The sequence below is a fragment of the Phocoena phocoena genome, chromosome 11, assembly GCF_963924675.1.
Source record: "Phocoena phocoena chromosome 11, mPhoPho1.1, whole genome shotgun sequence".
NCBI classification, from domain to species: domain Eukaryota; kingdom Metazoa; phylum Chordata; class Mammalia; order Artiodactyla; family Phocoenidae; genus Phocoena; species Phocoena phocoena.
Genome location: NC_089229.1, coordinates 5,664,595 through 5,692,205, shown reverse-complemented (window position 1 = coordinate 5,692,205; position 27,611 = coordinate 5,664,595). Strand labels below are relative to the sequence as shown.

Sequence of the window (27,611 nt, the reverse complement as noted above, 5' to 3'; positions counted from 1 at the left end):
CCCACAGATATTAAAAGAACAGTAAGGGAATACTATGAACAACTTCATTTTTATGAATTTAACAACTTAGATGAAATGGACCAATAGTTCAAAAGACAAAAATTACTAAAACTCGGTCAAGAAGCAATAGAAACCCTGAATGATCCTATAACTATTAAAGTAATTCGATTTGTGGTTAAAATTCTTCTGACAAAGGAAACTCCAGGACCTGCTGATTTCATTGGTGAATTTTATCATATATTTAAAGAAGAAATAGTGATTCTGTATGATCGCGAAAATAGAAGAGTGGCATTCATGACTTTTATTCTTTCTTAGAGGTCTTCCAAAAAAGAGCAAAAAAATGTATTTATTTTCTTTATGAAATAAAACTCCTATCTTGCAATTACCATGTGGGTCCATTGAAACCTCTTAGAATATGATAGATCATGGGATCTTAGTGATCTTGATTTAATCATACTAGATCTATTTCATCATTCTAAGAAATATTCAATCATTGCTCATTAATTATTTCCAGCTATGCTAAAAAAAAAGGAGACTAAATAATAAGAAGAAAACAAAAAATGATGGCATCTCCTAGCAGGATGATACAATATTGAAATGAATCACCACTATTACATCATCCTTCCGTTTTCTGATTGCACTGCTCAAAGTGTAACAGCATCTTTCAAGAAGGTAAAGAGAAGACAGTGACACCATCCTTGTGGTCTTATGTTAGCATTCACTGAATAGAGTTGAAAATTGAGAATTCTTATTTCATGCGCAAGTGGCAAAGGGAAGAAAAGTGAGATCAGGAAATGGTTCGCAATTATTAGATGAACCAGAAGATGATGGTGAACTTGATCACATAAGCCAAATCTCTTGATGACTGAGCAAGTGATACATGTCTAAGAACAAGGAAATTTGTTATTTTCATTTAGTCATTCATTCATCAGGAACGACTGGATCGTACAATATTTTGTGACAAGAAGCTGACCATCTAATTCTGCTAAAAGGACACTTGACAGTATTCTTTCATCTCTGATGATGTACATGTACCAAAATGTACTTGATGTGGGTTGTCAGTAGATAAATGGACAAGGCCCGTGTGTTTTAAACAAGGGAATGGATTGGGAGGGAACAGATGGTGTAAATGAAACAGGTCATTGGACCAATCACTCTAATTGGTATTTACACATTTAAAAATGATGTGCAGTTATGAAGCAAACGAAATGGTCTTCCTCTCTTTGACAAAATTATGAACCTTCAAAGTTTTCAGAAGTAGTGCATTTTGATGATGCAGGTGGAAAGTGAAGGCCCGGAAGGCAGAGGGGCCCCACTGAGAGGGCAGGATGGCTTCCAATAAGGCAAGGCATCTAGGTTTGGCTGGTGGAGAGTGAGGCTGGGGAGGGTGAAAGAGGCTGAGCTCTCCAGGCAGAGGAAGTGGCCCCCCCCCAGAGGCATCCTGGGTTCCAATCTCTGTTCACCGCCCATCACCTGGGTCCTTTTGGACAAGTCAGTAACTTTTCTCTAGGCCCCAATTCCTTCAACTGCAAAGGCAGGAGGTGATGCCTCCTTAAAGGGCTGTGGGGTATGAAAAGATATACCTTCATGAAACACAGGTATGGGGTCCGGCCATGGGAAGGCTTGGCTTTCTAAAGCAGTGCCTTGGTTGGGGTCTCAAAGCTCGCCCTCCACCAGACCCTTGGAGCCCAAGCTGGGTCTCCCTGGAACCCACCGCTTCCTCTATATCCATCCTCTACTCTGGGGCTGCTGAAGGATGTTTCTATGGCACAATGTGACTCACACACTCCACGGCATAAAATCCTCTCCTGCCTACTGACCAAGCCTGGCACTCGAGCCCCGTCACATCCGGCCCTCCTGCATCTCGAGGCCTCCTCTCCCACTGTGCATGCCACTTCTGAATACGCATCCTCTCCCCATTCCCTCAATGTGCTCCACACTCCCACCTCTGTGGTTTTGCAAATGCTGTTCCCTGGCCTTGAACCACGGTCTGGTAACCTGGCACCGGACGAACTCCTACTCACACCTCAAGACCCAACTGAAATGTCCTGCTTTTTCTGTGCACCTCAAGCAGGCTTAGCCTCTTGCCTCCCTGTGGCACTTCAGACATCCTTCTATTTCTTTATTTTTGTACGTGTCGCAGTTCAGCCCCGAGCCCCTCAAAGGGAGTGTTCATCTCATCCATCTTTGTACCTCCGAGTCCTGGGGCGACACTGAGCACACAGCAGACCCTCAGTAAATGTGTGATGAATGAACAAATAATACAACTAAGAAGGTGGAATCATTTGGATGGGAAGATTGCGCTTTGTGGTTGAAATTTTCCATATCCATTCTGCATACATTCTCCAGAAAGTTCTTTCTGAAGGATATTTTTGTGCTTTGTTTTAACATTAAGCAATCAGGTCTCATATTAAAGTTCCTCATAAATGGAGCAATTGGAAGCAGGTGTTCAACTCACGTGTGACATGATCGTTTCACTTAGAAAGAGACTACAGTCATTTTCTTTCTCACTGGCTTTTTAAGTATAGACAAAATAAAACCAGCAAATTCAGAGGGAAAAATTAAAGTGCAAGATCAGAGGGCCTCTGCAGCCTAGCCAAGTGCCACAAAGTCTGGCTCAGTGACAGGGGCTTCTGGGGGTTCCCCCTTCCAGGGGTTGCCCTTGCCAGGTGGAAGGGGCACTTGCCTATAGCCCCTGGGGGCTGGGAGTACCTCAAGGGCAGAAGGACCCAGTGAATGCCACTACTGCGTTGTATCACTGTAGCAGCAAATGCAGTGGATGGTAACGTTTCAAAAAAATATTAATAGTGTACTTATAATAATTGGTAAAGGAGTGGCTGAATGGCTACTTCGTTCATGCCTGCCAACAGATCTCAATGGAGAGCAGACTGTGACACGTCCCGGTAAGATGGGAACCCGCTACCTCTTCAAGGAGCAGATGCTCTTACTGAGAGAAGCCAAGGAGACAGACAGAGTCACAGCTCAGCTGGACGCAGAGATTTTCCTGCCGTGAGTGAGGCCAGCATTGGGTGGCCGGGGGTCTGGTGGGGAGCACTGCCTAGGAAAGGGCTGGAAGGGGTCCTCGCACCTCCGAAAGCAGCTGGCACGGCTGAGCCCAAATTTATAAAAGGAAAAATATACAAGTATATGTGTGTATTTATGCACATAGAAAAAAGACTGAAATGACACTCAGTATCCATTAGTTACCATAAGGTGTTCTGTGCTTCCCCAGTTCACACCTACTGCCCAGGTTAACGTCTCAGGCCTGGAGGAAGTCCACGCGTTCTCCTGACAAGCGCCACACCTCCCTCTGCATACGGTGTCCCCAAATGTCTTGGAAGGCTGAGCAACACGTGTACATATCTGACCCAAGGCTCACAAAAAGAAAAACAGATATGTATATATTTATGTGCAAAGCAACAAGACCAGGATGATACACTTTGAAATACAAAAATGACGCTCACAGGTGCTTAGATCAGGTGTATCTTCTAACCTGTATCTGCATTTTCTAGTCTTTCTACACTGAATGTGTAATTCTGAATGTGATTTTTCTTGAACTAAGGAAAAGACAAAATAAACAGCTCCTGGGGGGCAACTCCATCATCTGCACCCCTGTGTGGACACGGCGTTAATGCTGACCCATGCTGCTCTCCTACCTAATGAGTCTCTGAGGCGTGGTGTCTTCTATTCTGAACGGTCTCTTCTCACACAAATTTCGAAATTCGTGGAAATTTAACGTGACGCTGAGCCTCAAGCCAAGAAGGCCCAGGAATCGCTCGAAATCCTCATCCTTCAGGTTGAAGAGCAGGTGCTGCAGCCGATGAAGGTCGTGCATGGTGACGATGCCATCCCTGTCCGTGTCCATCTTAAAGAAGGCCGCGTAGGGGTCCTAGAGTCAAAAACGCAGCGTCAAAGCCTGTCCCCCAGAACCTGATGTCATCCCCCGACCCCTGCCCCCCGCGCTGTGGACTCATCTCCAAAGTGAGGAAGGAACCGTGTTTCGACTTGGCATTTTGGAGATTTCACTGCTCCAGGAATATCCTTGCCATGATTTGCTTTCCCCAGGAAATGATGAACTATGTCCTCAGGTACCCTCTTTTAATGCAAAGACTTCAGGAAAAGGGACAAGAAAGGTGTTTCTTTCCCTTCTGCTCCCTCGGCCTCTGGGACCGGTACTTCTAGTACCAGAAGTAAGAATGAGTACGTTGGAGCTTTCCAGGACATATAAAAATCTTGCCCTCAAGTTTTTATACAACTTTCATAATGTCTGGCAACTTCTGTCCACGGGAAAGCCAGCGCTGTGCTGATCTCACCCTGAGTTGCCGCCCAGAGGCTGAGCCCTGTTTTGATGCCTGTGCTGAAGGCCCCGCCTGAAATCTGCCTCCATGTCTGCAGGTCATGCTGCACGAGGGCGGTGATTCCCATTTTACAGATGGGGAAACAGAGGCCTGCAGGGAACCTGTGGTCGAGGCCAGGCTGCACAGCTCAGGGCACACACTGGAGGCGGGTTGCTTGGTTTCAAAGCTCAGCTCTGCTGGCTACCAGCAGAGTGACCAAGGGCAAGAGACTTAACCCTGCCAGGCTTCTCATGTGTAACGGGAGGAGTATAAAGTCCCTGCCTCCGGGGTGGTTGTGAGGATTGAATGTGCTAACGAGGTGAAGCACTTAGGAGGTGACTGACAGGTTTCCTAAGGGCTCTAAAAGGTTGTTACTATTACTGTTGCCTGAGGTCGGACAGCAAGTGCCTGGCAGCGGGATCGAATCAGGTCTGTCTGGGGCAACACCCTGGGCCCCTCCCCCCCCAACGACCCTGTGTCTCAGGCCTGGAGAGCTGCAGCTGCTGTGGTCGCAGTACCCCTGTGGCCATCAGCCCCTGAGGCAGTCCCACCCACGGATCTCTCTGGATACTTCGGAGGCCCCGCCTGTACCTTCACGTCCCAGGACCCTCCACAGAGGTCATGTAAGGCAAGCCCTGCCGTGACTCGAGTGTCCACTTCAAACCTTTTGGGATTTTGTGGCAAGATCTCTCTGTACTCACTCACTTATTCTTTCACCAAAAATTACTCAGCACTGACGCATGCAATCACTGCACTAAATACGGTGGGAACCGACTTCAAGCGCTGCCCCTACCTCTCAGAGATGCCACCGTCCAGCGGCCTCTTCTCCAGGAGCACAGCCTGCCCGGGCTGCAGGCCCATCTCTTTGCTGCTGATTCCCTCCACGTCACAGCTCCAAGCCCTCGCACACCTCCAAACCCCCGTCTCCAAAGGCTGTGAGATAACTCCCCTTGGATGTCAAAACAAGCAAGGCCGAAATCAAACTCCTGGCCCACGCTTGACCCAGCTCGTCCTCCGGGTCCTTCCCGCTCGTCCTCCGGGTCCTTCCCGCTCGTCCTCCGGGTCCTTCCAGCTCGTCCTCCGGGTCCCTCACAGCCTCGTCCTCCGGGTCCTTCCCGCTCGTCCTCCTGGTCCTTCCCGCTCGTCCTCCGGGTCCCTCACAGCTCGTCCTCCGGGTCCTTCCTGCTAGTCCTCCGGGTCCCTCACAGCTCGTCCTCCGGGTCCGTCCCGCTCGTCCTCCGGGTCCCTCACAGCCTCGTCCTCCGGGTCCTTCCCGCTCATCCTCCGGGTCCTTCCCGCTCGTCCTCCGGGTCCCTCACAGCTCGTCCTCCGGGTCCTTCCCGCTCGTCCTCCGGGTCCCTCACAGCTCGTCCTCCGGGTCCTTCCCGCTCGTCCTCCGGGTCCGTCCCGCTCGTCCTCCGGGTCCCTCACAGCCTCGTCCTCCGGGTCCTTCCCGCTCGTCCTCCGGGTCCCTCACAGCCTCGTCCTCCGGGTCCTTCCCGCTCGTCCTCCGTGTCCCTCACAGCTCGTCCCCCGGGTCCTTCCAGCTCATCCTCCTGGTCCCTCACAGCTCGTCCTCCGGGTCCCTCACAGCTCGTCCTCCGGGTCCCTCACAGCTCGTCCTCCGGGTCCTTCCCGCTCGTCCTCCGGGTCCCTCACAGCTCGTCCTCCGGGTCCTTCCCGCTCGTCCTCCGGGTCCCTCACAGCCTCGTCCTCCGGGTCCTTCCCGCTCGTCCTCCGTGTCCCTCACAGCTCGTCCTCCGGGTCCTTCCCGCTCGTCCTCCGGGTCCTTCACAGCTCGTCCTCCGGGTCCTTCCCGCTCGTCCTCCGGGTCCCTCACAGCTCGTCCTCCGGGTCCTTCCCGCTCGTCCTCCGGGTCCCTCACAGCCTCGTCCTCCGGGTCCTTCCCGCTCGTCCTCCGGGTCCGTCCCGCTCGTCCTCCGGGTCCCTCACAGCTCGTCCTCCGGGTCCCTCACAGCTCGTCCTCCGGGTCCTTCCCGCTCGTCCTCCGGGTCCCTCACAGCTCGTCCTCCGGGTCCTTCCCGCTCGTCCTCCGGGTCCTTCCCGCTCGTCCTCCGGGTCCCTCACAGCCTCGTCCTCCGGGTCCCTCACAGCTCGTCCTCCGGGTCCCTCACAGCTCGTCCTCCGGGTCCCTCACAGCTCGTCCTCCGGGTCCTTCCCGCTCGTCCTCCGGGTCCGTCCCGCTCGTCCTCCGGGTCCCTCACAGCTCGTCCTCCGGGTCCTTCCCGCTCGTCCTCCGGGTCCTTCCCGCTCGTCCTCCGGGTCCGTCCCGCTCGTCCTCCGGGTCCCTCACAGCTCGTCCTCCGGGTCCTTCCCGCTCGTCCTCCGGGTCCTTCCCGCTCGTCCTCCGGGTCCCTCACAGCTCGTCCTCCGGGTCCCTCACAGCTCGTCCTCCGGGTCCTTCCCGCTCGTCCTCCGGGTCCGTCCCGCTCGTCCTCCGGGTCCCTCACAGCTCGTCCTCCGGGTCCTTCCCGCTCGTCCTCCGGGTCCTTCCCGCTCGTCCTCCGTGTCCCTCACAGCTCGTCCTCCGGGTCCCTCACAGCTCGTCCTCCGGGTCCCTCACAGCTCGTCCTCCGGGTCCTTCCCGCTCGTCCTCCGGGTCCGTCCCGCTCGTCCTCCGGGTCCCTCACAGCTCGTCCTCCGGGTCCTTCCCGCTCGTCCTCCGGGTCCTTCCCGCTCGTCCTCCGTGTCCCTCACAGCTCGTCCCCCGGGTCCTTCCCGCTCGTCCTCCGGGTCCTTCCAGCTCGTCCTCCGGGTCCTTCACAGCTCATCCTCCGGGTCCTTCCCGCTCGTCCTCCGGGTCCCTCACAGCCTCGTCCTCCGGGTCCATCCCGCTCGTCCTCCGGGTCCTTCACAGCTCATCCTCCGGGTCCTTCCCGCTCATCCTCCGGGTCCTTCCCGCTCGTCCTCCGGGTCCCTCACAGCTCGTCCTCCGGGTCCTTCCAGCTCATCCTCCGGGTCCTTCCCGCTCGTCCTCTGGGTCCCTCACAGCTCGTCCTCCGGGTCCCTCACAGCTCGTCCTCCGGGTCCCTCACAGCCTCGTCCTCCGGGTCCTTCCCGCTCGTCCTCCGGGTCCCTCACAGCTCGTCCTCCGGGTCCTTCCAGCTCGTCCTCTGGGTCCCTCACAGCTCGTCCTCCGGGTCCTTCCCGCTCGTCCTCCGGGTCCCTCACAGCTCGTCCTCCGGGTCCTTCCAGCTCGTCCTCTGGGTCCCTCACAGCTCGTCCTCCGGGTCCCTCACAGCTCGTCCTCCGGGTCCTTCCCGCTCGTCCTCCGTGTCCCTCACAGCTCGTCCTCCGGGTCCTTCCCGCTCGTCCTCCGGGTCCTTCACAGCTCGTCCTCCGGGTCCTTCCCGCTCGTCCTCCGGGTCCCTCACAGCCTCGTCCTCCGGGTCCTTCCCGCTCGTCCTCCGGGTCCCTCACAGCCTCGTCCTCCGGGTCCTTCCCGCTCGTCCTCCGGGTCCGTCCCGCTCGTCCTCCGGGTCCCTCACAGCCTCGTCCTCCGGGTCCCTCACAGCTCGTCCTCCGGGTCCCTCACAGCCTCGTCCTCCGGGTCCGTCCCGCTCGTCCTCCGGGTCCCTCACAGCCTCGTCCTCCGGGTCCCTCACAGCTCGTCCTCCGGGTCCCTCACAGCTCGTCCTCCGGGTCCTTCCCGCTCGTCCTCCGGGTCCCTCACAGCTCGTCCTCCGGGTCCTTCCCGCTCGTCCTCAGGGTCCTTCCCGCTCGTCCTCCGGGTCCCTCACAGCCTCGTCCTCCGGGTCCCTCACAGCTCGTCCTCCGGGTCCTTCCCGCTCGTCCTCCGGGTCCCTCAAAGCTCGTCCCCCGGGTCCTTCCCGCTCGTCCTCCGGGTCCCTCACAGCTCGTCCTCCGGGTCCCTCACAGCTCGTCCTCCGGGTCCTTCCCGCTCGTCCTCCGGGTCCCTCACAGCTCGTCCTCCGGGTCCTTCCCGCTCGTCCTCCGGGTCCTTCCCGCTCGTCCTCCGGGTCCCTCACAGCTCGTCCTCCGGGTCCTTCCCGCTCGTCCTCCGGGTCCTTCCCGCTCGTCCTCCGGGTCCCTCACAGCTCGTCCTCCGGGTCCTTCCCGCTCGTCCTCCGGGTCCTTCCAGCTCATCCTCCGGGTCCTTCCCGCTCGTCCTCCGGGTCCTTCCAGCTCGTCCTCCGGGTCCTTCCAGCTCGTCCTCCGGGTCCCTCACAGCTCGTCCCCCGGGTCCTTCCAGCTCATCCTCCGGGTCCCTCACAGCTCGTCCTCCGGGTCCCTCCCAGCCTCGTCCTCCGGGTCCTTCCCGCTCGTCCTCCGGGTCCTTCCCGCTCGTCCTCCGGGTCCTTCCAGCTCATCCTCCGGGTCCTTCCAGCTCGTCCTCCGGGTCCTTCCAGCTCATCCTCCGGGTCCCTCACAGCTCGTCCTCCGGGTCCTTCCCGCTCGTCCTCCGGGTCCTTCCCGCTCGTCCTCCGGGTCCCTCACAGCTCGTCCCCCGGGTCCTTCCCGCTCGTCCTCCGGGTCCTTCCCGCTCGTCCTCCGTGTCCCTCACAGCTCGTCCCCCGGGTCCTTCCCGCTCGTCCTCCGGGTCCTTCACAGCTCATCCTCCGGGTCCTTCCCGCTCGTCCTCCGGGTCCTTCCCGCTCGTCCTCCGGGTCCCTCACAGCTCGTCCTCCGGGTCCTTCCCGCTCGTCCTCCGGGTCCTTCCCGCTCGTCCTCCGGGTCCTTCCCGCTCGTCCTCTGGGTCCCTCACAGCTCGTCCTCCGGGTCCCTCACAGCCTCGTCCTCCGGGTCCTTCCCGCTCGTCCTCCGGGTCCTTCCCGCTCGTCCTCCGGGTCCTTCCCGCTCGTCCTCCGGGTCCTTCCCGCTCGTCCTCCGGGTCCTTCCCGCTCGTCCTCCGGGTCCTTCACAGCTCATCCTCCGGGTCCTTCCCGCTCGTCCTCCGGGTCCTTCCCGCTCGTCCTCCGGGTCCTTCCCGCTCGTCCTCCGGGTCCTTCCCGCTCGTCCTCCGGGTCCTTCACAGCTCATCCTCCGGGTCCTTCCCGCTCGTCCTCCGGGTCCTTCCCGCTCGTCCTCCGGGTCCTTCCCGCTCGTCCTCCGGGTCCTTCACAGCTCATCCTCCGGGTCCTTCCCGCTCGTCCTCCGGGTCCTTCCCGCTCGTCCTCCGGGTCCTTCCCGCTCATCCTCCGGGTCCTTCCCGCTCGTCCTCCGGGTCCTTCCAGCTCATCCTCCGGGTCCCTCACAGCTCGTCCTCCGGGTCCCTCCCAGCCTCGTCCTCCGGGTCCTTCCCGCTCGTCCTCCGGGTCCTTCCCGCTCGTCCTCCGGGTCCCTCACAGCTCGTCCTCCGGGTCCTTCCCGCTCGTCCTCCGGGTCCTTCCAGCTCATCCTCCGGGTCCTTCCCGCTCGTCCTCCGGGTCCTTCCAGCTCGTCCTCCGGGTCCTTCCAGCTCGTCCTCCGGGTCCCTCACAGCTCGTCCTCCGGGTCCTTCCCGCTCGTCCTCCGGGTCCCTCACAGCTCGTCCCCCGGGTCCTTCCAGCTCATCCTCCTGGTCCCTCACAGCTCGTCCTCCGGGTCCCTCCCAGCCTCGTCCTCCGGGTCCTTCCAGCTCGTCCTCCGGGTCCTTCCAGCTCGTCCTCCGGGTCCCTCACAGCTCGTCCTCCGGGTCCTTCCCGCTCGTCCTCCGGGTCCTTCCCGCTCGTCCTCCGTGTCCCTCACAGCTCGTCCCCCGGGTCCTTCCCGCTCGTCCTCCGGGTCCTTCACAGCTCATCCTCCGGGTCCTTCCCGCTCGTCCTCCGGGTCCTTCCCGCTCGTCCTCCGGGTCCTTCCCGCTCGTCCTCCGGGTCCTTCCCGCTCGTCCTCCGGGTCCTTCCCGCTCGTCCTCCGGGTCCTTCCCGCTCGTCCTCCGGGTCCCTCACAGCTCGTCCTCCGGGTCCTTCCCGCTCGTCCTCCGGGTCCTTCCCGCTCGTCCTCCGGGTCCTTCACAGCTCATCCTCCGGGTCCTTCCCGCTCGTCCTCCGGGTCCTTCCCGCTCGTCCTCCGGGTCCCTCACAGCTCGTCCTCCGGGTCCTTCCAGCTCGTCCTCTGGGTCCCTCACAGCTCGTCCTCCGGGTCCCTCACAGCTCGTCCTCCGGGTCCCTCACAGCCTCGTCCTCCGGGTCCTTCCCGCTCGTCCTCCGGGTCCTTCCCGCTCGTCCTCCGTGTCCCTCACAGCTCGTCCTCCGGGTCCCTCACAGCTCGTCCTCCGGGTCCTTCCCGCTCGTCCTCCGGGTCCCTCACAGCCTCGTCCCCCGGGTCCTTCCCGCTCGTCCTCCGTGTCCCTCACAGCTCGTCCTCCGGGTCCCTCACAGCTCGTCCTCCGGGTCCCTCACAGCCTCGTCCTCCGGGTCCTTCCCGCTCGTCCTCCGTGTCCCTCACAGCTCGTCCTCCGGGTCCCTCACAGCTCGTCCCCCGGGTCCTTCCCGCTCGTCCTCCGGGTCCTTCCAGCTCGTCCTCTGGGTCCTTCACAGCTCGTCCCCCGGGTCCTTCCAGCTCGTCCTCCGGGTCCTTCCCGCTCGTCCTCCGGGTCCCTCACAGCTCGTCCTCCGGGTCCCTCACAGCTCGTCCTCCGGGTCCTTCCCGCTCGTCCTCCGGGTCCGTCCCGCTCGTCCTCCGGGTCCTTCCAGCTCATCCTCCGGGTCCTTCCCGCTCGTCCTCCGGGTCCTTCCCGCTCGTCCTCCGGGTCCTTCCAGCTCGTCCTCCGGGTCCTTCCTGCTAGTCCTCCGGGTCCCTCACAGCCTCATCCTCTGGGTCCTTCCCTCTCGTCCTCCGGGTCCTTCCAGCTCGTCCTCCGGGTCCTTCCAGCTCGTCCTCCGGGTCCCTCACAGCTCGTCCTCCGGGTCCCTCACAGCTCGTCCTCCGGGTCCTTCCAGCTCGTCCTCTGGGTCCTTCCCGCTCGTCCTCTGGGTCCTTCCAGCTCAAGAAGTGGCAGCGTCTTCTTTCTGTTGCTCAGACCACAAACCTAGGGAGCGTCCCTGGATCCTCCCTTTGCCTCACACCCCGCATCCAATCTGCCCACACAGCCGTGGGTTCAGAGCTTCACTTCTCCCACTTCCACTGCCTCCACCCGGACCCAAGGCTCCTGGGCTTCCCGGCTCCCACCCTCGCCCAGCCCCCTATTCTCACAGCAGCCAGTGATACCTGCACAGCTCAATCCAGTGCACGTCGCTCCTCTGCTCCGCCCACGGCACTCGGGGTCCAATCCTCAATCCTGACTGTGGCCCCAGCCCCCTACCCCTCTGCCCTACCCCTCTGCCCTCGTCTCCTCTGCGCTCACCCTTGCTGGGTTTTTTTTGGGGGGGTGCACGACTCTGTCAGGTACATGACTTTGATCTTCTTGGGGTCGAACTTGGGCAGCATGGTGGAGGCGGCTGGTGTTAGATGAACCCGGATTCGGGACGACTGAAGAAAGTTGCACCTTGGCCTCCTCCGAGCCGAGAGCCGAAAGCTACTTGTTGCTGTTGGAACATGCCAAGCCTGCCTCCGGCACTCCAGGGATTCTCCACCAGACCTGCTGGGCCTTTGGTCTCTGCCCGAATGCCACCTCTCCAGGGAGGCATCTCCTGTCCCCTCTGTACAAGGGCACCACCCTGATGGGTCTCTGGCCTCTCACCCTGCTTTATTTTTCTTCCTAGCCCGTTTCACCACCTGACACTCTGGAGACTCACGTGCTCACTGTCTGCTCCACCTCTAGAGGTAAACGTGGGCTCTGATCCATTCCTCGTGACAGCTCCAGTCCAGAGAGCAGTGCTTAAGAAACATCCGTGGAGTGAGGCTGGGTATGAACGACGCAGCAAATATTTCCTGGGTACCTGCGATGCACCAAGCACCCTGCTAGGTACAGGGACGTACTGATAACTGGCCCCTGACATCCAGATTCTCGGTCCAGTAGGGAAGAAAGATGTGTAAGCAAATTACAGCAAGTCAGCGTGATAAATGCAGCGAAAGGTGGGGGGGAGAAGGGCTCTGACGCAGCCCTAATTGCTGGGCTACAGGGACAATCTAGATGCCATGGAAAGCCATATTTATAATCTTCACAAATTTAAAACATTTACTCATTCCCTGAACCTCAGTCTTTGACTTCCCAGCGTGAAGAACCCTAATTTTATTGCAGCCAATACAGGTCGGAGTGAAAAGGATGTTATTTCAATTCCTGGCTACGACATTTACTAGGTATGTGGCTTCGGGGAAGTCTCTCCCCATCTCTGACCCTCCGTTTCTTCATCTATAAAATGGGAACGCTAGCGCATACTTGATAGGCTAGTTGTGGGGACTGAAACAACTGAGGTTCACTGCCTGGCATGTAAAGTGAATTCTCTCATGCATTCAACAAACACCTATTTGCATGGCACGCACCGTGGTAGCCAGTTGTGTTATCGTGCCTTGACGTCTCATGGAATTACAAGTCCCCCACATTGCATGCCGGAAGGTGAGTGGACAGCAGCAGACCTCCCAGCAGGTCTGAAGGGCCGGAGGGAGGACCAAGAACTTAAGAAGGACCAGCGCTTTGGTAGGAGTTAGCTGGTCACAGAGAGAGGAGCGACAATCCAGGCAAAGGAGTAGGATGTGCAAGGCCAGGAAGGGGAGGCTGGGTGCTGGCCGGAGTGTGACGGGAGGAGAAGGGTGGGTCGAGAGGGGCCAGAGAGGGGCTGCAGACCAGCCAGGCAGGACCCGGGCTCATCCTAAGAGAAAGGGGACACTCTGACCAGAGCTGCGTGTTGGGATCACCCTGCAAGGTCAGGTGTCCAGGACAGATTGTGAAGTGAAAAATGCAGCGGCAGAAGCATACGTATAGGAGACCCTATTTGTGTGGGGATTTTGATCCTGCTTGTTTTTTTAAAATATACATGACTTCACAGACATGCGCCTGAACCTGCACGGACGCTGTCTAGAGGGTGAGGTTGACGGTGAACCCACAAGGGCCACAGGAACCTGTCCCCAGGTAACGTCCCCAGGTCACCCGGGGGGTCTCTGTGCCTGCTTTCCTCACCATAGTCAGGGAGAGGGGGACGCCCCTTGTTTGGTCACAATGAATTATTTCCTTCGACTGGTCGTGCTCTTTGGCCTGGGCTATGAGGTTGAGGCTGCCTTACTCAACTGTGCTGTTGTCCGTAAACCTGACTGTGCTGAGATGGACTCACCTGGCTACAAAGTCGCTGGGCAGACAACAGCAGCAGCAGGATTAGTAGCGTTTTCAACTAATACAAAATCGTTTCTTCATTATTGATGGAGAGAGAGATTCAAGAATTTCTCATGAATAGGAGCTCAATAAAAGAAAGAAAGTGACGGTACCTTCCCACTCAACAATCAAGACACAGTCTTTGGGACTTCCCTGGTGTCGCAGTGGTTAAGAATCTGCCTGCCAGGGCAGGGGACACAGGTTTGATCTCTGCTCCGGGAAGATCCCACGTGCCGCAGAGCAACTAAGCCTGTGCGCCTCAACTACTGAGCCTGCGCTCTAGAGCCCATGAGCCACAACTACTGAAGCCCGCGCGCCTAGAGCCCGTGCTTTGCAACAAGAGAAGGCACCGCAATGAGAAGCCCGTGCGCCGGCAATGAAGAGTAGCCCCCGCTCGCAGAAATTAGAGAAAGCCTGCGCGCAGCAACGAAGACCCAACGCAGCCAAAAATAATAAATAAATAAAATGAATAAATTTATTAAAAAAAAAAAAGACACACTCTTTGTCCCGTTTACATATACGCGTGAGGGCAACGAGCAGCCCCCCAGGGAACCTGGATATAACCAGCACCCGAGTCTGTATCACGCAAACCCTGGCAATTAGGGGTTCACGTCTTTGTCTTATCTACTAGGTTATAAGTTCTTTGCAGGATGGGTGGGTGTTGGTGAACGTTTTTAGTTAACTATTTAAAATAAAGACCATCTTAGGAAATACGGGACATCTGTGCACCGTAACCAAGCTACACTGATAATAAACGTAGGAAGGCGGTGGCGCCAGCAGGGAGCTTGGCCTCCCCGTGTCCCCAGGGGAAAGGAGAGTTGGGAGGAGACAGGCGGGGAGGGGCCGGAGCAAGGGGCCTGGGCTGCCATGGGTGAGGCCGCAGGACAAAGGCAGCAGCGGGCGATGGCCACCCGGCCCTGCTAACCAGCACGGAGGGGCTGCTGCCCCCATGCCTCTGCTTCCCCTTCCTCCCTCTCTCCCTCCCGCCAGGCTCTCCGCCCCGTAAACGACCCCCGCCTGCTCCGTGCTCTTCTCCGCTGGGCATCACATTGGACAAAATAATGAGGACTAACCCTCCCTCTATCTGCTTACGGTGACCATATGTTTTCAAACCAAGAATTAGGACGTACAGTCTGATGGTTGGACCGAATAGTCAAAGTCAGAACCATGCCGCAAATCCGAGCTAGACAGTCACGATGAGTTTATATTTTGAAATGGGAGTTCAGTAATAACCAAAATGAATCTCCAATCGGCAATCCACGCGGGGAAGATGTTTCAAGCACAGCAAACTCTGGACGCCCTGCCCCTGGGGGCTGGCTCCACCCGCAGGGTGCTCCCCACCTCTCCTCCCCTGGGCTCACTGGATTTTCAGCTACTGAGGTGCTTGCCCCTGCACATCCTGGGGTCTCCACACCCTGGCGAGGACACATTCTAACTCCCTCATGCCCTCTGCCCCGTTTCGTAGCTAATGTGGTCGATCTATCAATTTTCCTTCCCACTTTAATGACCCTCTTTTACTTCTCAACACAAAAACATTTGAGGTCATCCCTGCCTCTGTGTTTGAATGGCTGCTATTTCTCCTGTCTTATCCATTACAGCTTCTGCATGCAAACCACGCCTCGGTCACGCAGACCTGGGAGCTTTTCCTTAAAGCCCATGACCTGTCTGCCACCTGCCTTAAGCAAGCCCACTCTTCTATTTTTCACTCCCTTCTTTTTCTGGCCAGCACATGCTGAGGGTTTAAGATTTGGTTCAGGGGTCACCTCCTCCAGGAAGCCCGCCTTAATGGGTTTTTTCCGCTGTGCTCCCATAGCACAGTACCGGTCCCTCTACGGCAGCCAATCATGATGTGTCGAATTGTCTGTTGACCATCTGTGTCTTGGGCTGGACTGAGCTCCCTGAGCAGGGCTCCCATATTTCAGCCCTAGCTTTTAGCCGAGAGTCCAGCTTATGACATGTAAGTGCCCAATGCTTGTTTGGTGAGTGCAGGAGTAGAGTGGATGGAATGCCTGAAAGCATCCCGAATTCACGGTAACTTGGGTTGTTATGCCCCTTCCCACCCCTCCCTGTCTTGTGAGGAGGGTCTCCTTACTTCTCTAAGGCCTTGGAGGGGCAGAAGGCAGACCCAGCAAAGTGTCAGCAGGGAAGGGCCTCGGGGAGGGGAGGGGATCACAGAGTTAAGCCCTGTCCCGGGAAGGGGAGAAAAGGCAAGCCCAGTCTGCGGACGGAGCGCTCTGTGTCCTGACGAGCGTAATGTGCTGGGGCCGCAGGGCTCACACCCGCTGCAGCTGAATGGCTGTGACCGAGGAGAGGGCAGGAGGGGTGTCTGGAGAAGCCAAGTGGCAGAGAGGTCATGATCTACCCGGAAGGATTCCTTCAGTCTCTGGGGGGAACTGTCTCCGGCACTCTTCAGCAGTTATAAAGTAGCCATCCAAGTTCCCTTCGGAAAGAACTGGAGTCTGAGATGAACTCACTTCTGGCCCGTTCATCTTAGGATCTGAAACAATGACATATATCAGGGGACTTCCCTTAGTGGCGAGCATGGCTCTTTATTTCTATGTCAACACTTGACTTCTTCGGTCCCCAGGCCTGTTAGAACACGATACAGTACTACGGCCCCGCGGACTGAAGCTAGCATGAACTCTCTTATGATCTTAGACACGTCCCCGTCACCACGAGAAGAACCTGTTCTCCAGACCACCAGGACCATGCTCCTGCCCAGCACGTGTCCTGTCTGGCTCCTCTGTCCGTCCTCCAGGGCAGGGACCACATCTTGCCCATCTCTCCACTCCCAGAGGCAGAGAATGAGGATCCCTGCCTGTTCTGTTTCCTAGAATCAGGCCCTAAACACAGGAAAGTGTAATTCAGTCATGGGGCAGGTCCTGAGCTCCTCCGTGCTAGAGGTCTCCGGACAAGTCCTGGTCTTTTCAACAACCCTAAGAGGTACAGTCTCTTCTTGAGCCCAGTTTACACACAAGGAAACCTATTCTTATGCCCATTCTCCAGATAAGGAGATGGAGGCTCACCTCCCCACGGTCACAGGGCTCACAGACTTCACAGCTAACCCAGGCCCGTCAGGTTCCAGAACCCAGCTGGTTGATTACTGCATTAGGCCCTCTCTCTCTCTTAAAACGGAGGAAGGAGGTGTAACCTCCACCTCAAAACCAACCCATTTCCATCAGGTTGTGACACTTTGAGTGTGGCCTTGTCTAAAGCCAGGCTACAACCTGGGACTTGGTTTTGGACGTGAATCTCTGCACATGTTGCACCCACAGCCCCCCTTCCCCCCACGTGGTCTGCAGGATGGGCAGCGGGCAGGGCGTCTGGAGCTTGTGGGCATCCTTGAGTCCAGCCCTGAACCTGGCCTCTGCCTTACCCCCACCTAGGCCTGGAGTGGCCTCCCCGGGCTTCGCTCTGCCTGGCAGATAACATGTCCCCCCCCACCCACCCCCGCTGCTTGATCCCCTCTGCCGTGTCCACCCCCAACCCCCCAACGGCCTGGAGCCGCCATCTTCCCCCACCCTCAGCATCTGGTTATATGCTGGGGGTACTGATGGAGGGCAGAGAGGGGGAAGGAGGGTAGGGAGGAAGCTGCTGAGTGCGGTGCTCGCTCTGTGACAGGCTCACCACCCTGGGCCCTCAAGCGAGTGGCCACTCACCCTGGGCTCCGATCTCCTCACCTCAGCGATGGATGCACCCGGGCACCGGAAGCACTCGCTAAAGTAAACGGGGGTTCCTCCAAAAAAGTCAAAACACGTAGCCAAAGAAAGTGTCAAAATCCTAAAATTCCATGGCTTCCGTGTTGTCTTTTTGGGGGGGTGTGGGACCTCTCTCCCTTAGGATCATCAAATGAAATCGGGGAGGGGGGCGGTGGTGTTGGTTGGGTGAGGAGTCCCAGCGGCCAGCTTCTCTAGCGAGGCCCGCCACACCATCCAGTCATCTCCCAGGCCAACCCCGGGGAAGACGGCAAAATGCAAATAGGGCTCCGGATTCCGCCCCGTCCAGCCTGCAGTGCATTGATATATCCATGGAGTCATGCATATATATGCGTGATTTCTGCAGCTTTTCCAGAGGGCTTATTTGTCTACCTAAACTTCGGTAAGAGTGGAGACAAGGGAGGGGAGAGACGACAGAGCCAGGAAGCGGGAGGCTGGGTGCTGGTCATCCGCCTGCCTGGCGTGCGGCCGGGAGAGCGGATTAAAGAGCAGGTGGTGAACGGGAGGCCCCGCCTCCAGCCCGGACTCCACGGTGCCCAACAAATCTCCTGACAAGCACGTGGGTCCGGGATAGGGGTGGGGCAGGAGGGGAGGACAGTGGCCGGGTGATCCTGGGCGAGTCACTGGATCTTTTAGCACCTCTGCTCCCTTATCTGCAAAAAGGGAGGAAGAACATTTGCCTTGCTGGTGCGTGGGTGTCCCTAATCACAGATAACCAGCATCTATGCTGAGGAGGAGAACCTTAAAGGACACAAGGTGTGATTGGAGAAGCATAGGCTTGGGAGTAAATTGTAGAAACCATTTGGGCTCCTACTATTTGCAGAAGGCTCTGTCTGACAAAATTCTGCACTCACGGTGTGGCTGAGTGAAAAAAAAAAAAGGCCAAAACACAAAGAAAAAGTTTTTTTTAAATGTCTGTTTCAGTCCTAGGACTCACACACCGTTTCAACATCTTAGCTCACACTACTTCAACCCCAGCAGCCTAGCGGCACTACGCGGAAAGACCGGCAGGGCCACGGGCGGGAGACAGGTTTGCACTTGGCCAGTAGCTACCTTCAAATCCTGTTGCAAAGTCAAGATAACTCGTCCCTTCTTTCTTATATCCTAATTTTGCAGTCAGCAGAGCACACTGATCGTCATCCATCGGCATTCTGTTATCTTCCAGGACCTGACAAGGAAGACAAGCGAGGGGAGAGGCCGCTAGGCGGTCCCGGGGTCCCTGCCAGCCGAGCCCCTCCAGGCCTGCGGCAGGCTCACCACCATGGCCCCTGTGCTCCAGCCTGTGACTGTTACTCGTCTGCCTCCATCCAAGGCCTCCCTGCGGGCGAGGCCCAGTGTCCTGGGGTTGGGGCCCAGTGCCAGGCTTGTCTGTTGAGTGAATGAGTGAACAAAGAGACGGGCGGGTGGCCGGCACGGCAGGCACTCGGGGCCGCAAGCATCGCTGCAGACCTTCTCCCTGGCCATGCCGTCCAGGTCTTCAGATTCACGCTTGCTGTGACAGCAGTGGCTTTCAGGGCTCCTAAGTGAGATTTATATTCACATATATCCTAGGAAACATGAACAAGATAAAGCAAGGCGGCTTGAGGAGGGAAAACTAGAATTTTGATCGAAGTCTCAGGACGGTCCACAGTTTAAACTGTAAGTTACTATGCTTTTTGCAGGGGGATCCATGGACACCCCTTTTTTCCTCTCCTGGTGTGATCCACTCACTGAAAGTTATCTGTGATCCCTTCATTCCAGTGCACATAACCTACTTTTTTTTTTTTTTTTTTTTTGCGGTACGCAGCCTCTCACTGTTGTGGCCTCTCCCGCTGTGGAGCACAGGCTCCGGACACGCAGGCTCAGTGGCCACGGCTCACGGGCCCAGCCGCTCCGCAACATGTGGGATCCTCCCAGACCGGGGCACGAACCCGCGCTCCCTGCATCGGCAGGCGGACTCCCGACCACTGCGCCACCAGGGAAGCCCCACATAACCTACTTTTTACCAACCGTTTCTACTTTGTGGGAATAGAAAATTTACACCCCTGGTGGGCAGGGGGTGGGAAGCAACTGAGGAAACACACTTCCCTGCGTTGCAAACTGAAGCAGGATCATCTAGATGACTCTTCCCAGGAGACGATACCTTCCTAGGAGAAACTGATGAGGCGGGCTGTTCGAAGGGCATGTGATGCTGGCATCCCTTTGCCAGCAGTCAGTCAGTCACCAACCTGGACAGAGCTGCCTGCCTGGAGGTGAACCTCCCGGAAGGGATGCTGAGGGGAAGAGAGGTGGGACCGAAGACAGCACCCCTGCTGTTCTCACGGTAGTCACGATTTAAATGTGAAAACATGGCTTTCCTTCCAGAAAAGGATATTGAATCACAATTCAAAATGTGTCCATGCATCTAAGGGCCAAAGACACCCAGGAAGACTGGATTCTCCCAAGACAGATGCAGGAAAGCTGTGTGGGACAGCCAAGTCTGGAGATGGGTTAGAAGAAAGGCTGTGCCTGAGTGTTGGGGAACACACAGATCAGCCATTAACACGGGGATGATCAGGGGTTATGATGTCACAGGGAGCCAGAGTAAGTTAGACAGCAGAAGAATAGCAGGGTTAGCACCACACTGACTGCATTCTGTGCAGGAAGCTGAATAGGGGAAAGGGAGCAGGAGAATGGGATGAGATAGTACCCATCACCACCACCACCACCATCATCACCACCATCACCAACCGTCATCACCACCATCACCATCACCACCATCATCACCATCATCACCATCATCACCACCATCACCATCACCACCACCATCACCACCATCATCACCATGATCATCACCATCCCATCGTCATCACCACCACCACACCACCACCACCATCATCATCGTGTAGCAGTGCCTATGCCTATTACACGCCAGACATTGTGCTGAGATCTTTACAGGTATTAACGTCTCATTTAATCCTTGTCATAAGCCATGAGAGAAGCACTCTTACTAACTCCATTTTAAAGATGTGGAAACTGAGGCTCTGAGAGCTGCCCCAGTCACATGATTAGAAAGTGACAGACCTGGGGTTCCAACCCAGTTCCTCTTAACCCCTATGATGAACTCCACTGTTGGAATAAGGTCACTGGGGCCCAGGCAAAGAACAGGGCAGGCGGAAATGGATAGGAAACGACCGTAGGAAGTGGGGGAGGTGCTCCTCCATGGCGCGCTGGCACTCTCACATGTATCCGAACAGGCCACACAGGCAAAGGCTAATCTGGGTCTCGACAGAACACCTTGAGATGCCCTTGGGACACCAGTGGGTGGGAGGCCTCTAAGAAGTGGCTATGAGGCCACCTCCCACTTTCCCCTATGCCCCGGGAGCAGAGGAGAAACTTCCGGGAAGCTGTCAGGAGACAGTTTCTCCTCCGCTCCCTGGGGTCTGACAGGACAGGTGGAGCCTTGTGCCCCGGCCTCCGCAGACTAGGTCTGCAGAATATAAACCTACTTAGCAGCAACAGGGTACCCACAGCAGCAGTATAGCCATCAGCCCCTGCTTTGGTGCCGCCATTTCTGGTGTGTGGGCTAGGACCAGGGAGCTGGCACCCCTGGCCATCTATGTCAGTAATGAGCTGAATGTGACAGCAGCTCGCTGTGTCTGTGCCCGCCCAGTCGGTCGGGCACTGGCCTTGGCTTGTCTTGTATGTGTGGTGAAGCAAACAAGCTGCAGGATGCGCTCGGTGCGGGATTGGAAGCAGAGCGAAAGGGAGGGCAATGCAGGTGCTGCGGTGCTGCCGGGGGCTCGGTGGAGGTGGGGAGCAGCGCTGGATTCCAAGGCTGCCCCAGGGGCCCGCCTGGGGACCTGCGCAGGAGTGCGTGGCTGGGAATTCTGGAGGCTCTGCGCCATCTGCAAACACAGCCAGCCCCTCCTGCTCTGTGCAGGAGCCTGTCCCAGCTCGGGATGGAGCAAAAGCCTTCAGGCAGACTGCCGTGGCCCACGCACAGGCACCCAAGCAGCAGTGGGGCTCTGAAACGGATAGATCGGTGGCTTTCTTTGAAAAATTACTTTATATTTTGAAAACAATTATACATGAATTATTCATTGCAAATTCCTCCTGCTCAGTCCTTTCATAAAAACATATGTAATAAATAGTAAGAAAATGTCTGTAGGCAAATGTTTCACAGCCTGGAGGGAGCGCTGAGAAGCACGGGGGAGGCTGGGCATGCCTTAGGCAGCCTGTCCGGAGGTTGCAGGCGTGCCATCCCCTGTGGGCACAGAGCACCACCAAGGATACAATGCCCGGGAGCGCAGTCCCCAGACAGGCACTAAGCATGTCACATACATCAGTGTGCCTCCTGCCCCCACCTCGCACCACTCATTCCTAGGATGAAAAGGGCAGCGAATCAGCTACACTTATCACAACCTTGGAGGCAATTTACAATACAATGTAAGGCGAAACTGCAACATTTATAAAACAGATTTTCAAGTGTTTAACCATTCAAGTTTTGTCCTTTGGTCTTTTCTAGGAGGCATTTCCCTAAGAAAGTTCCTCAAAGAATAACAAACTGTGACCTGGCATATTCTGATTCACCAAATTGTCACTTCCACCATTCCCGGGACATCACTTAGATCGTAGACTGATTCTTCCACATTAGGCCACACCATTTCACGGAGTTGTTGCTGGGCTCTCTCGGTGAAGGCAGGTGCTCCCCGGTAGGTGCCCAGTAACTGGAAGTTGAGTGAGTGATTCAGATTCAGTCTTTCCAAGTCCAGTTCCTGCAAAGCATCTCGTGCTTTGGGGATATATCCACCAGTCTCTATGTGAGTAATACTTGTTTGCTATGCCTCTGACATCATTTTTGTGGTGGTTTATCTAGGGAGTATAACACACACCCTTAACTTTTAACAGTCTATTTAGTAATATTTAACCACGTCACCTGAAATGTAGGAACCTTGCAACCATGTAGATTCATACCCTGCCCCTGTCCTTTAAGCTGTAATTGTAGGTTTTTTGACATCTATATATATTCTAAACCCCACAAGACAATGTTAAAATGGTCACTTTAAGCACTCACATGCACTTTTTAAAATTAATTAACTAATTAATTTTTGGCTGTGTTGGGTCTTTGTTGCTGCACGCGGGCTCCCTCTAGTTGTGGTGAGTGGGGACTACTCTTCGTTGCAGTGCACGGGCTTCTCATTGCAATGGCTTCTCTTGTTGCGGAGTACGGGCTCTAGGCGCACGAGTTTCAGTAGTTGTGGCTCGCGGGCTCAGTAGTTGTGACTCGCAGGTTCTAGAGCGCAGGCTCAGTAGTTGTGGCACACGGGCTTAGTTGCTCCACGGCATGTGGGATCTTCCTGGACCAGGGCTCGAACCCGTGTCCCCTGCATTGGCAGGTGGACTCAACCACTGCACCACGAGGGAAGCCCTTAAATGCATTTTAATTAAGAAGAAAATAACCTTTTACATTTAATTGGATATTTACCATTTCCAATGTTCTTTATTCCTTCAGGATCATCTGAGTCTCCATCTAGTATCAAATTCCTTCCCTTCCTTTAGCATATCTTATAGTGAAGATCTGTTTGCAAGGACTTATCTATGTTTCTTTTTAATCTGAAAACATCTTTATTTCACCTTTATTCTTAAAGGAGACTTTTGCTGGATGTGAGGGGTTTTTGTCTGTTTTTGTTTCTGCTTTCCTTTCAGGATGGTAAAGTTTCTGTCCCACTGTCCTCTGGCCTCCATCGTCTCTGATAAGGTGATGGTAATTCAAATAATTGTTCCCCTTTTAATGTGTCATTATTCACATGCTGCTTTAAGATATCTCTCTTTGATTTTGGTTTTCAGTTTATCTATGACTTTTCTTTGTATTTATCCAACTGTGGGTTTTCTGCATTTCTCAAATTTATACATGTAAAGGTTTCACCAAAAATTGGGAAATTTCAGCCATTATTTCTTCACATATGTCTTCTTCCCTGGTCTTCCTTTCCTTCTGTGACTCCAATTATACCTATGCTAGACCTTTGATGTTGTTCCACATGTCCCTGAGGCAACTGTTCTATTGTGTTTTTTTACCTTTTCCTTTCTCTTCTTCAGTTTGTGTAACTTCTGTTGATCTATCTGCAAGCTCACTGACTCTTCCTTTTGTCATCTCCATTCTGTGGTTCAGCCCTTCTGGTGAATTTTTATTTAGGATATTCTTTTTTTCTTCAGTTCTAGAATTTCCATTTGGTTTTTTTCAAAAATTCTATTTCTCTGCTGAGATTTCCTATATTATCATTCATTATGAGTATATTTTCTTTTGCATCACTGAGCATAGTTATAATAGTTACTTTAAAGACTTCGAGTGCTAATTCTAACATCTGGATCATCTTAGAGTCTTTTCTCTTGAGAAAGGTCACGTTTTCCTATTTCTCCATATGTTGATATATTTGGATAGTATCTTGGACGTTATGAATGTTATGGTGTGGAGATTCTGGATTCTGTTACATTTTGTTTATTTGTTTGAGTAGGCAGTAGACTTGGTTGGATTCTGTCTGCTGGGCATCAGTTTAAATCTCAGTTTGGTTCTTTTATCCTTAGCCAGGCTCCTTGCAGTCTGCCCCACTCTTGTTTCATTCAGGGTCAGCCAGAGATTTGGGCAGAATTTATAAACAGAATTTGGAGCATCCACCCTCTGGCTCTGTCCTTTACAGAAATCCCCCTTTACTTCCCAGTGGCCTTAGTCACTCAAATCTCTCTCTGCTCTCTGGTTCTTCAGGCTGGAAAGACTGCTGGTTTTCTATCAGTGTTTTATCTACCTTATGTGGCACCAACTTTAGCCTTCACTCAGGTGAAAAGCTGAAAAAAATGGGAACATTTCCCCATGCTATTCCCGTTTCCATGGGAACATTCCCCATGCTATTCCCGTTTCCATGGGAATACTCCCCCATGCTATTCCCGTTTCCATGGGAACATTTCCCCATGCTCTTCCCACTTCCAAGAGTTGACTCCTCTCTGGAATCTGTTTGCTTAGTTTCATTCTCCACAGCCTTCAGGTACTTGATTATTTATTTACTTATTTATTTACTAACTTGTTTCACATCGCCCAGTGTTTATAGTTGATGTTTCTGGGAAAGTTGGTCTGGTAGGAGCTTATTCAGCCACACAGGAAGCAGAACTCCCTGTAATGCTTGCTTGCATGCTGTAGCAAGCGCATCCTTAAATCACAGCTATCACCAGCTCAGGGAAAGCCTTCCCAGTCCTTAGAGACAAAACTCTTTTTTGAGCGTCCACAGCCCCTCTGCTTGCTTCTATCATAAACAGTCCCTCATATGGGACCTACCACATGGCAAGCACCTGACAAACTGCCGGTGGATAGAGAAATTAGCAGCACTTCTTTTTCACCTCTGTACCCCAAGAGTACCCAGCAGATGCTCAACAAATGCTGAATGAGAAGAAGAAGAGGGATGTCAGTGTAAGGGAACCCTGGACACTCGCCCAACTCCTACGGCATGAGGATGAATCTCGAGTCTGATGTGAGAAAGTCCACACGAGGCAGATAAGCGTGCAAAGTGGTCATCCAGCCTTGGCTAGGAAGTAGTTAGACTATCAAGAATATCGTGAGGCAGGACAAGAAGACGTTGTCCTGTGAGACGTACAAAAGGAAGCAGGAGGAAAGGGAGTCAGGCTAGGAACTGTGAAGTTGTACTTGTTCTTGAGACCTGACCTACAGATGCTTCACACTTGGGTATTTCACTGCTTTGGTGCTGGATCAGCCAGGATATCTTTATTGTTCTCCCCTTAATACTATATTTAGTAACATTCCCTTTTGAAAATGTCAGTCTGCCTCGGTTAAGGGGAACCAAGGAAAAGACTCATGTTTATACATAAGCCAGAGATTTAAAGGACACGGCCCAAGGAGAAGGTAGAATTCAGGTGCACAAAATCTGGAGACTGCTTTTTTAGCCATTCCTCCCTACCTGGAGATTCTCTAACCTAAGTTATTTGTGATAAAACCAAAGAGAGTCCTGGGCTTTCTTTTTAATAAGTAATATTACTTGTATTTCTTCACATACCCATTCATAGTCAAAATGAAGCAGGCAAAAAAAGTCTTCTCTAGAATTTCAGACCTACTCCATCTCCCCACCCTCCATCCCCCATCCCAGTGATTCCTGCTCTTCCAGGTCCTCTCCCACTACTAGCTGCCATAGTCATCCAGAATGTAGAAATAATCAGAGAACTCAATCATCAAGACTATCTGGTCACATGCAAACCTGGTACTAGGGATGAGAGTACCATGGCTGCAAGAGAACACGGAACTTTCAAAACAGATTTGTACTTGAATAGAAAGTTGAAATTCTTTTAGCAAATGCTTCCTAGAATATTCAGACACACATATCTGATTGTCCATGTGGCCCCAGCAAGACAGAGTGTTCAAAGCTGATGCAAACCTACATGAGAGGCAAACGTGATGCTGTCACCTGCACAGGTCGCAGTGTATTTAGTTTGAGATGCTGTTGCCTGTTTTGAGTGCAGTTAAAGTAACGGGATTTCCTTTTTGTTTCTTAAGGGAGGACTGTGGAGAATGAAATGGATGTTCAAAGGAGGTGGAGCATCTTAGATAAAAGTCCCTTGCATGAGAACACTGATGGTGGCCGGGGGCAGGGGGGGCACTGTTCCGGAGACAGTGGCTCAGAATTGAGAGTTAAAGCTGGTGAGCATCTCAAGCACAGAGTCCCAGCATTAATGGCCTAATGACAAGGGCCAGAGCTGACTTCAGAGCAGTGAACATGGACTCCCGGAAGTAACAGAAGCTTTGCAAGTGTCACTGAGAACGAGAACTTGACTGAAGAGCTACTAGGTGTCAGCCACGGTATACATTATCTCATTTAAACGTCGCAACAACTCCTCAACGGAAATATGACTAAGTCCATCTTACAAATGAGGAGACCAAAGTTTAGGAAGGCTAAATAAACCAACAGTTTGCTAGAAAGACCCAGCTGTAAGCAGTGGAGCAAAGGTTTGAACACGTGTCATCCTGTCTCAGCAGTGGGAGAGCCTGGCACATTGGTTGCAACATTTACAGAGTCACCCACAGATGAGGAGCCTGAAGCCCAGAGACACTGGCACCTGTCCCCAAGGATATGCTTGAGCACAGAGACGCTCAAATAACTCCACTGGGGGTACTGCCAAGGGATGCTTGGTAGCCAATGACAACAGCCCAGCACTGGTGGCTGAGTCTGGACTCACAGTTGAGGCTCAGACTCTACAAGCAATGGACAGCCACACACTGGGAGGTGAATCACTCCCCACTCCAACGAGCTGCCGGCAGTCTGCAGAGGGCACAGTTCAGACCGGGTTTGGGTGCTCCCCAAGCCTTTGTGGACCACATGTTTGGAACAGAGCGACACCAGGGACAGAGACTCTGAGTCAGCTATCACATAACGACCATCCAAAATTTGGTGGCCGACAACAAAACAAACATTTATTCTTGCTCTAGTGGATCTGCAGGTCAAGTGCAGTTTGGCTAATATAAGATGGCTAGATGTTTCTGATTCAGGCTGTGTGTTGGGTTTAGGCCTGTTTCACATGCATTCATTCTGGGGACCAAACTGAAAGGACAGCAGCTGCCCTGGGCAAGCTCTTCTAATAGCCCATCACTGGAGCCCAAGGCCAAGCCAGACCACACAAGCAGATTTAAGGTTGATGCTCAGATCACATCTGCCACATTCTGTGTCCAACATCACTGGGTAAGGGAAGCATCCCCTGAGGTGGTGAACAACGGAGAGGGAGGATAATGAAGAGAGAGTGACGGATGCCAGGTGCATGAGCTCTGAGGTCTTTTCCAGCTCTTTGAGTCTATGGGATTCTATAAGTTTGGTGGCAATGCTGTGACCTCTAGAAAGACACCATGACCACAATCCAAGCACTCCCCGAAATCTAGAAATGTCTAATCCATAGGCTAGATCTATCCAGTCCACCTGATCCAGTTCCACCCAATCTATGGGTGATGGTGCTGAACCACATTTCCAAAAACAATCCGTCCTCCAACCATACTGCCCAACTCTGGACCTTCAAGACAGACTGATGGTTTGGTAACAAACAGGAAGTTGTAAAACAGTAGGTTTTTCTTTTCTTTTTTGCTGCAGGCATGATGATGACAATTAAAACAATGACAATGATGATTTGGTTTAGTGGGGTTTTTTTTTTAATATATTATCCCTGTAGAACACAACAAGACTAAAATTGTGTTTAGATGGCTCGGAATGACAAAATGCTGAGCCTAAATGCAACCTTCAGAAACTGTGAAATGAGAATAAAAGGCAAGGTGACCTGACGGCCTTCAGTGTCAAGGGGAATCCCAGGAGTGACCTGCAAATCGACCAGACATGTCTAACCTAGGAGGCA

The 27,611-nt window shown here is 54.1% G+C and overlaps 1 protein-coding gene across 1 annotated transcript in view; it reads right to left on the bottom strand.

The window, feature by feature from the left end:
* Nucleotides 1-27,611, bottom strand: part of EFCAB6 (EF-hand calcium binding domain 6) — a 230,450-nt gene that overhangs the window by 84,456 nt on the left and 118,383 nt on the right. The window contains 4 exon segments of the mRNA XM_065887305.1: nt 3,657-3,889; nt 15,908-15,934; nt 15,936-16,042; nt 18,315-18,429. Of these exon segments, the coding sequence (XP_065743377.1) occupies nt 3,657-3,889; nt 15,908-15,934; nt 15,936-16,042; nt 18,315-18,429 (482 nt within the window).